General features: G+C 43.6%; 3 protein-coding genes across 3 annotated transcripts; all 3 read right to left on the bottom strand.

Moving 5' to 3' along the window:
- Nucleotides 1-50: 50 nt before the first annotated feature.
- Nucleotides 51-2,205, bottom strand: LOC143321654 (uncharacterized protein C3orf20-like). The gene is made up of 5 exons (XM_076732110.1): nucleotides 2,086-2,205; nucleotides 1,639-1,755; nucleotides 869-1,011; nucleotides 468-578; nucleotides 51-295 (listed from the first exon to the last, which is right to left on the bottom strand). The coding sequence occupies exons 1-5, from the start codon at nucleotides 2,140-2,142 to the stop codon at nucleotides 190-192; spliced, it is 534 nt and encodes a 177-aa protein (XP_076588225.1). The 5' UTR covers nucleotides 2,143-2,205; the 3' UTR covers nucleotides 51-189.
- A 31-nt stretch (nucleotides 2,206-2,236) lies between these two features.
- On the bottom strand, nucleotides 2,237-5,651 carry LOC143321790 (uncharacterized). Its single transcript, XM_076732430.1, has 7 exons — nucleotides 5,365-5,651; nucleotides 4,673-4,798; nucleotides 4,479-4,589; nucleotides 4,120-4,291; nucleotides 3,630-3,849; nucleotides 2,541-2,651; nucleotides 2,237-2,375 (listed from the first exon to the last, which is right to left on the bottom strand). The coding sequence occupies exons 1-7, from the start codon at nucleotides 5,419-5,421 to the stop codon at nucleotides 2,237-2,239; spliced, it is 936 nt and encodes a 311-aa protein (XP_076588545.1). The 5' UTR covers nucleotides 5,422-5,651.
- Nucleotides 5,421-8,941, bottom strand: LOC143321789 (uncharacterized). The gene is made up of 6 exons (XM_076732429.1): nucleotides 8,608-8,941; nucleotides 7,352-7,408; nucleotides 7,146-7,245; nucleotides 6,109-6,321; nucleotides 5,859-5,986; nucleotides 5,421-5,485 (listed from the first exon to the last, which is right to left on the bottom strand). The coding sequence occupies exons 1-6, from the start codon at nucleotides 8,939-8,941 to the stop codon at nucleotides 5,421-5,423; spliced, it is 897 nt and encodes a 298-aa protein (XP_076588544.1).
- Nucleotides 8,942-9,982: the final 1,041 nt, after the last annotated feature.

The raw sequence follows: 9,982 nt of genomic DNA, 5'->3' as shown, positions 1-9,982 counted from the left end.
CCTTGAGGCCAAATGTTGAAGGACATTTTGCATTTCAGTTGCAGATTAGTTTTATCAGTGGTGCCAGCTGCATAGTAAGTAAATGAGGCATTTGCAGTTTGACTGCACATGAACCTTAAGTTGATACAGTTCGGAGAATCTGTTTTTGTAATGAGTACAAGTGGGCCAATTCCCGTCACCAGGGAATATTCAGTGTGTGATAACAGGAACAACAGGAAGTGCTGGAGTCCTCTTTGGTTTGATGCAAGAGTCTCTGCGTCGCTGCTGTGAGACCTCAGGAATTTGATTGTTTTTTCTGTCCAGGAGGAAGACATTAGACAGAAAATTCACTTCACTTTAACACAGGCAGGGTGATGAATCTTAACGAGAGCACAACGCATAAATTATAGAAGTGCATGTGTCCTGAACCGTCAAGTTACGTTTCAGGAATTTGCAGGAATCGTAGAAACATTAAGCCTGTCACATACATCTCACTGGCCTTTTCCACTGAAGCAGTCAGCGTTATGTCATCCTTTCCTTTCAGTGCTGCATCTTGTGAGCTGTGTGCATCCGTGGCTGCAGGAGTATTCACTGTATCACTGAAAGGAAAGGACAGAAAACTATGAACAGAGACAAAGTAATGAACTTCATTCAACCAAATTCCATCTGTCTGAAAGCTGTTTCAGCAAAACAACTGACCTGTGTTTTGAAAAGCTCGTTTTTATTTAGTTTATTTGTGGTTAGAAATTCCACGATGATCACTGACAGCTGCTCAAAGTTGCATGTACATTCACACTGTATCACTGGTTAGTGATGAGAGTGAATTAGAGTGATGATCAGCTTGTTACAGTAAATCAGATTCACACTGGTGAATGAGGTGCAGTAGTACCTGAACTTGTAGTCTGAAGGCAGGCTCAGACCTAATCTGTAGTCTCCCCTGGTTCTGGTGATTTGGTTTTGAAGGTCCCTGACTGAGCGGCTGTGGCCACTGAATACATAGCCCACAAACAACAGCTTCCCTCTGATGTACATCTGCCACATTAACAAGGAGAGTAAAGATTATGTGTGTGATGGGAACACACTACAGTTTTACTTGTGATGTTTAAGAATCATCACTCAGAGTATTTTGTTTTTAGATTGCAAAGACATGATTAGCACAACCATGTAGATTCTATCTTTTCACAGCGTAAGTCATGTCAGTCATGCAGTTATTTTTTGATTTCACAATAGAGGAACCTACAGTGTGTGCTGCATGCATCATAACAGCTGCTCTTCCTGAGTTTCTGAGAACTCTTGGCCTAAAGTATTCCAGTGCAAGCATTTTTCACGTCATTATGATTCAAGTAATTGCTGTTTGATTTATGGGCTGATGGAGGGATTATTCATTTTACAGCAAAAATCAGTGACTTTGGGCTAAAAATTAGAGCCACCTTTTGTAATTAAGAAGTGTCATCCCTCACCGCTTGTCAGCCTACAGGACTTCTATAATAAATGCCTGGGTTTCTTGGAAAGGACAGCACCTTACTACAGTTGTCCTGGTACCATCCTCCCCTTCCCCTCCCCCATGATATGGCCTCCTCTGCTTCAGGCAAGTAGTGCTGCTGCCACCCAGTGGGAGCAATGCAGACTTTGGCAGAGCCAGCAGCGAGGTTTACTGACCAGGACCATCCCAGGAGCAGCGTTGTGCCGTTGCTGCAGCAGGATGTTCTCCACTCCACAGCTGGCCCTCCCTCCCGACATCTCGTACCTCACCAGGCGAAATGAATCCATCTGGCACTAGATTTGACAAAAATAACCTATTACTGGGTTTCCAGGTGTACATAATGTGCAATAGCCTTCTGACTGTCTTTTGCTGAGCCTTTGCTTTATTGAGTATGCTGTCTTTGTAGAATGAGAATCAATATGAAGAAGAGTTTCTGCACATTTAATGTATTTGCTGATTATGTAAACTGGATGTTATTTACTACAGTGTGGCAACAAACAAGTGATGCACCACCCCATGAATCAGGGACTGTAATGATGCTTACATACGGTATTTAACAGGTGGCCACGGTGAGAGAAATTGTCTTTCTATTATCTTCTCTGCATGTAAGACAGCATTCACACCTGAGTGCACGGCATGGTTCTGTGCTTGTTCCTCCTCTTGTAAAGCCACTCCAGCATGTCCTGATCGGGCGCTGCATGCGTGCTGACCGGCAAAGTCACACACACCACCAGGATCTGATGACTGTGTGGAGGCTGGCCCATAACGAAAGCATCATACTCCAGGTCTGTCACCGCTGGCATCAGTGTAGCGCTGCAGCAGCACCGCCTGCGTCCCCCCTCCCCCTGCAAGGCAGCTCTCAGCAGTGCAGGGCACACAGTGATGGGGCCGGAGGGGGTGTACGACGGCGGGGCTGGACAGAGGGTGACAGCAGAGGGCTGCAAATCTGGACTGTTTGGAATAATCACTGACCTGGCAGGGAGGGGGTGACAGTGAAGCTGTCATTGTAAATATACTCTTGCTCTTAGAAAACTGCAGTAAATGTCATTATCTACACAACAACAGTTTCTAATCCAACCTGTCTGTCAGTAAAACAAGGGGGTCATACTCAAGTTTGATGTTCCCATAAATTTGAAGGGGTCCGATCTGGGTGACGCAGGGCTCCTCCTTTGTCCGCTTCTTTGGTGTCCTGAAAACATACAGGTCAGAAGAGTGAAACAGCCCTTTATAAGGGCTTACATAATGCAGCACACATCCTTGTGAGGTCTAGCAGAGCTGAAGTACTTGAAACTGATCAATGAACAGTGTCTTTCTGCCACTACTACAAAATCAATAACCGGCATCTATTCAAGGATAGATAGATCAATAGATAGATAGACAGGCAGGAGGATGCTTGTTCCTTTGTTTACATGCAGTTACTTATAAATACCCGTCATTATTTTGTGATTTTGGATTACAACAGTAACTACAAGTTATTTTCTATCAATGCAACCTACAACCACTTTTTTGGCCACTTGGGGGCAGCGGAGACACATTGTGAGCACAACATCAACATATCATCACCTTTTAAGTTGATGTGACAAACAAAAACCTCTGTAAGTTCATCACTACGAGCGAACCCTGTCACTTTGTATTGATGATAAAAACATTTGTAGCTGTTTGAAAGTCCATGCCTTTATTTGTGATCTATAGTTTTAAACAAGATATGCTTGTGCCAAACATAGTCACACACCAGAAGCAGAATAAGATAAAGAATTGTAGTTGCGTGCCATTTAGGTGCTTTAGGTAAATTTGTCCAGGACACTTATCGATGGTGAAATCACTCAGCTTATTAAGACACTGTTATTTATGGAAGTTGTCACAGTTTTTGACGTAAAAGCTATTAACTGCCCAACAATCATGTCTCCATGGTCTCCAACACCATGCTCCCAGTTTGTAACACAGGCTTTCTATTGTGAGTTTGTTGTCGTAACCCTGATGACATCACATGGGTCATTTTCTTGCCAGAGTTCCCCCAGAGTCACAGAAGACATTATACTACGACTCTTTTCACGGGCTCTACTCTTCTCATGATTAGCACATTTACTTGGATGTATTAAATTGTTGGAGTTGCCCATTGGACTTTGGTCAAACGTTCTGGTTCTACGTGCTGGTGTAAAGTGTGCACCTTGGCAGCTTGACACCGGAGTCCAGCAGTCCATCTGCTGGTGCTGATACACGTCTGTGCAGATCCTGTAACTCTTTCCTGCCCTCCTCGGGCTGCACTGGCTTAGCATCAGCCCGCTCAGGTGGGTTCAGAGAGGGCAGAGCGGCTGACTGTACCTCTCTCCTCAGCCTGGTCCTCAGTGGGGCACCTGGCATCCGCTCCATGTCAGGACACTTGATCCCTGAAGGAGAGGAAGAGGTCGCTCAGAAATGCACACACACAACGAGTGACACGAGCGACCGTGAACAAGATCCTGATGGAACTATTCAATAATGTTGAGTTTGCAAGATGAGGTGATACTCGGGCTTTTTGAGCCACTCTAAATAACCTCAGAGTTACTTTTATTTGCACCACATACTTTAATAACTCATAATGCACAGTCCATCACACCCACTGGCTGCATTTAAGCACATTCAAAAGAGCTACTAAGGCTGTGTTCGCTGCTCAGTACCAATGGCCACACGGTAATAATCCAGCCAGTCATCCAGGGTGTTTCGTACTCTCTGCTGAATCTTCTTCAGCTCCCTGCCAACATGCCCTCCTCTTCTCCATAGTGCTGACGGATCCTCCAGCCCCTCCACCTCTTTGACCATCTGGAGGACCTCATGGGAACACACAGACACCTGCCCTACATCATTACCCGCATGGTAGATTATATGATATAGAACAAGGATCTTTTCAATAGGCAGTGACCCGTGAAGGCATCTTCAGAACTTTTAGGGGCCAAAAAAGAAATGAAAGGTATTGTTGTAGAATAGATTTTACATGCCTTCACTGAGGCATTGTCATATTGTGAAAAAGGTCTCTTACAGGTGTTAGCGTCAGGTTCCTCTTGCTCTCCAGGACCTCAACAGGGGATTTTGACAACAGGAGGTCTTGAGCAGCATCAGAGATAAACTTTCCTTCAGTCTGCAAACAAGGCTGTCAGTGCACAGCAGACATTATAGATTAAGATAGTTGACCATAAATCTAAAACATTGTGGCCATTTTCTTCTTAATCTCACCGTTTGCTTTGATTGGTTAATGTTAGACAGGGCAGAAAGAGGAAGTTGCACACTTTCGTTGTTCCACCTGAAGCCGAGCGTAGCAGAAGTACCACTGAGCAGCCTCACAGAGATTAGATCTGACAACTGCTGGAGACAAAAACACGTTTACAGATTTCTTAAACATGGAAACCATCTTTAAATAATAATTATCAGAATCATGAGCACTCATAGACTTTGGTGAATCCATCCATGGCAATCTAATCCGCACACTATGTAGACCTGTTATAAAACCTCTCTTGGTCCTGTCAGGGGCAGTTAGTGTTCGTTCATCAGTAGGTCATGCGTCATACCTCTCATGCCCTGCTTTGTTTCCCCTAAATGTGACATTTCCCATATGCACATCTCACAATTATCTCACATGACAGGCTCACTCCAGATTCTTTAGTCCCTCTGACTAGCCTTGTCACTGAATATATGTCTTGTCTGGAGATTACCTCCGGCCTGTTTCCTGCGCAACATGCTGCTGAGCTGAAGCATACAAGTTTAGACACTAACACAATGTGAAAAGAAAAGTAAAGAAAAGAGGAACAAAGGAAGAAAATGTCTCTTCTCCTTTCATATTAAAACTGTGTCAGGTGACTCTCTTTCTTTATAGCACAAAGAAACTGGACATACTCTGAAACATTATCATTGTAGCTCTGTGGCTGCACCTGTATAACAATCTTCTCTCTCAGTGGGCGTCCTGTCTGCCAGCTCCACACCTTCATTATGTTACCATGACGGTCACATGTGAATCCACCATCCTGGTCCCATACTGCTGTGATGGAAGAGCTGGAGGAAGAGATAAAGAAGAATTACACTGCAGTTACATAATGATCACAGACAGACCTTTCAAAGGCATTCAGAGGCAGATATATCAAGAGTTTGTGGCCATAGTATGTGTCACACACTTGCTAACGTAATCACAGAATGAGAATGATGGCGGATGTGGTGCAGGGACAAAGAAACATTAGTTACATCATGAAAAAAAGAAAGTCTGTGTCCATGTACACAAAACCAAAGATGAAGTTTTGTGACTACTTCACAAACTGCTGTGAGACTGTGTTTAAACATCTTGTGCAAAATCAGTGACGTGGTCCTTTCATTTATTCAGATATTCTCGTATATCAGCACTGAACGTGCCTCAGAGGGTGAGTAACAGCACCGTGCCCAGACGCTGTGATAGTGGCCAGTATAACGGGTCGCTCGTCGTCACTGAACACGTTGGTGTAGAAGCCTCCACAGGGCAGACCTGAGTGGCTCTGGCATACAGCCATGCACCCAGATGGGTAGCTGAGAGGGCAGAGCCAAAGGTCAAAGGGTCAGCTGCAGCGACACATTTCCCATATGCAGTGCTTTGTTTGTCAAACAGCCATTAGAATTAAAATAGTTCTGAATAAACATGAGGTGGATACTATATGAACGAGGAGCCGTCGTCGATCCTGTAGTGTAGTTTCTGCTGTGCAGGATCCTGCTGCTTCACTTCGGGTATCTGGGACAACCTGTCAACTAGAGTGGCAGGATGGGCTTTTCTCCTCACTCTCCCGTCCTTCACTTTTGCCTTTGCCTCACCATAGTGACGGAGCATGAGGGGCTTCTCCAGGTCCTGATATGCTGTTTGCAGTTTTCTATGTGAAGATGGAATATGGTTAATATGAAATGGCCAAATACAAAATTCAGTAAAGATATGTTACCTCTCATGCTTACTAAAAACCATCAACCCCCAACTGAGAGTCTACAGGCCTACCAGCACCTAGATATATACTTTGAACTAAATGCTAATATCTGCATGCTAACATACCTACAATGACATGCTTGAATGCTGATGTTTAGCAGGTATAATGTTCAGCAAGTTAACCATCTTATTTTAGCATGTTAGCATTCTAACATTTGCAAATTATCCCTAAAGTATAGCTGAGACAGATGGTGACAAATTATTGGAATAAGTAAAATTTGAACACGATGAGGGAATCACATGAGAAATCAGGGAATCATCAACGTTATTACAATTCATCCGGAGTGAAGGCATGAATGTCTGTTTCAAATTTCATGGCAATCAATCCAATAGTTGTAACGACATAAAAACTAGAATTGGCAAGCTCACAGTGGTGCTAAAGGAAAAGTAAGAGGTTCATCAAAGTTAGTCTGAGAATCATGAATAGCTGTATGGTATTTTGTGCCAATCCATGAAGTAAATGTAGAGATTTGTCACTGGATTTGTGAACACTTTGACCAGCTGGTGGCACTTGATGAAACACCAGGGGGTCAACAAACCATTAGGATTTATCCTCTGTGCACCCTGGATATTCAGATATTGAGATATTTCAGTCTGGACCAAAGTGGACCAGCATTGCCATCTCTAGAAAAATCTCATTATCAGATAAGAAACTTTGCAACATTGCAATGTTTTGCAATTTGACACAAATTGAGGAGGAAAAAGTTAGCAACACACTCTGGATTTCTTGCCACTTGGAGTCGCTCCACCACCCACTGACACAAACTGATCCACTGAGGCTCATCACAGCAGGGCGGCTTTGGCTGGATGATCCATCCTGGAAACAAAGCACATCCGGCTGAGGCAGCAGGGCCACCGCAGTGAGAACAGTGGACCACCGACACAGCAGCCGGCCACAATGCCCCTTCAGCTCCGTGTCTTACCTCGATGTTTACAGGTGTTGGATGAATTGGCAAGACTGATGGTTGCAGAGTTGTGAGCTGTTGGGGAGCGAGAATATCAGTCAACTGATGTCTTATATACATCTTTTAATTCAATCTATACGGACAGTAATGATCATACATACTGTAAGCCACTGCTAGTGACATCAGGGTACTTAATAGTGTAACCGAGTAGCCCTGTAACTGATTAACAGACAGCTGTACATCTATGCCCAGCTACCAGCTACTTTGTCCTCGCTGGTAAGCCAATCCTCTCACTTCCACAAGTTTGCAACCAAAGCTGTTCTCAAGTTCAGTCCTAAAAGGTCATGAGAAATTACTGAGGAGGTTTTCACTCTTACAGTTTCACTCTCATTGTGCTTTGCCTAAAATAACTAAAAGTTTTTTTAATTGCTGGAATATGAAACTGCTCTGTCATTCCTGCCTTACTCTTAATTTTCTATATTTGTACCCAGACAACTCTAGCATTTTCTAATTACGCATATTTTGTAAGGATTTGTGTTGTGTAAGGGCTTAATTAATGATGAATAATCATTTATTAATTCTTTATAATCTACTTTACGACCGACATTTGGGTTGCCAAGTTGTAAAAAGCCCTTTGACTGGTGCATATCCATTATTAATGACTTGATAATGTTCACATATGGCCCATATTAAAGACTTACTCACTTTCTAATAATCCATTTATACAATAATAAACCATAAAGTCTGCAGTTGTTCATAAATCAATATATTGATTTTGGTCCAGATGCTCTGCAGAGCCTTTATAGACAGATACGTGGTCAAACCACTTGTTAAAGGGGTATTCCCTGTAAATTAAAAGATGAGGAGGACAAACCCCAGCATAGTGGATTTTCACAAACTGGCAAAAGTTTTTCTTATTATTCACCTTGAAGGCTCTAATAAATTAATTATTAATCCTTAATAATTATTGGTTTCATGACGTCCGCCATGTAGGCCCTTTCCCGCCAAGACTGACTAAAATGAATATAGAACACACTCATGCTAAGTCACAGTTATGAGATACTAAGTCATATTTAGTGACACAAAATTAGACAGTGAGTAAGTCAAAATATATAATAGTATGTTAGCCTAGTTACGGTGAAGTAGAGGTTTATCGTGGCCTGTCTCATGAGTATTTCAGACATTTTAACTTTGATTGAAGATGTTTTTTTCTTCCTGGCAGAAATGAGCTTCCATAGAAACGTGGCCCAGGGATTCATTTAATCTGACGTTACCTCTGTGGTGACTTTGTTTGCGCTTTTTGACGCGTGGGTTTGAGCTAACTTGTGGTTTTACACCCTCCACAGCACATGAGCCTCTCTGCCCTGCCTCCCTCTTTTCATCGGGGGACACCTGACGGGATCGAGCTTCATCCAACTTCAGAAATGTGGACTTTTCCTTGCACCTCTGTTCCTGAATACTCGCCCCCGCAGTCAGATCTTGCCAGGAGTAATTCAGAATATTTACAATCCCGTGAGGAATACACCCCTTCTCACACCACTTATGATGAGAGAGCAGACGAGCCAATTCATTTAATAGGTGAGGGGCTGCTCGTTTGTATGCATCCATCGGATCGTGGTTCTTTATGGTCAGCGCAGCACCGACAGCAGATGTGGTGTCAGGTTTACCGTCCCTGCATGTTTCACCTGACAGCGTCTGAGCGAGCTCATCACTTTTACCTCCTTTGCTGTCAGTCTCTCGACCACTACGGGGAAAATGAGAGAATTTACAACAGTCATATGACAGAAAAACGTCAACGAATTTTTGTAGCAGTGAGAGACTTTAATTAGATTACCTTTCCACTGCATCGTCTACCTGCGCTCCTTCATTTGCCATGCTGGTGTACAAAATGTTGCTTCTTGTCCCTTTAATCCTGTTCCGGTTTGTTGGCTGCAGAGAGGTGAATTGCGTGGTTATTGACTAGTTTCTTTCAAACTACAGTCAGCATAGTGAATCATTAGCCCACCTGGTCAAAGAAATACAAAGGGCCCGTCCTGGATTCTGTCAGCGCACCAGAAGAAGTCATTATTATATCTTCCTCTAAACATTCGCCACGCAAAACGCAGTAAACATCCTTGCAGCAAAACCCAAACAAACCCAAACTGTGGTGCTTTAAAATCCGCCTTTCACTCCTGTTAATGTGCCCGCGGTCAGTGTGCTGCCGGGCTTGTTGCTTGGATACACACTTCTACGCCCGTCTCCAAACGTACCCGCGTTATGCACCATCAGTGCTCCACTCCGGCAAACATTGAAACGCTACCTGTGACAATACAAACCACAAAACGTCACTCACAATAACAGATAAGGTGTCGAGCGTTTGACAATGTGGACACACGGGTGGGAACGCAGTGGAGGAGCTGCAGTCACAGGTGCGCGCACAGACAGGTAACCTGAAACTCAGCGACTGGACGTTCAGGGAAATGGATAATTCTAGCATGCAGTGCAGCTTTTACAGGCCACGAATCAGGACTTGATGGTCACATCACCAAGCATCAGCCTCCACAGAGTACACCGGGGTTGGGTTGCTGTCCTGTTACAGTTTGTCCCAAAATGTAATTTGCCCTACAGGAAAAAAAAAAACTGAGGATAAATGAAAGTTTTTGCTCCTTG

The sequence above is a fragment of the Chaetodon auriga genome, chromosome 6 (assembly GCF_051107435.1).
Source record: "Chaetodon auriga isolate fChaAug3 chromosome 6, fChaAug3.hap1, whole genome shotgun sequence".
Classification (NCBI taxonomy): Eukaryota; Metazoa; Chordata; class Actinopteri; order Chaetodontiformes; family Chaetodontidae; genus Chaetodon; species Chaetodon auriga.
This window is presented reverse-complemented; position numbering and strand designations above follow the sequence as displayed.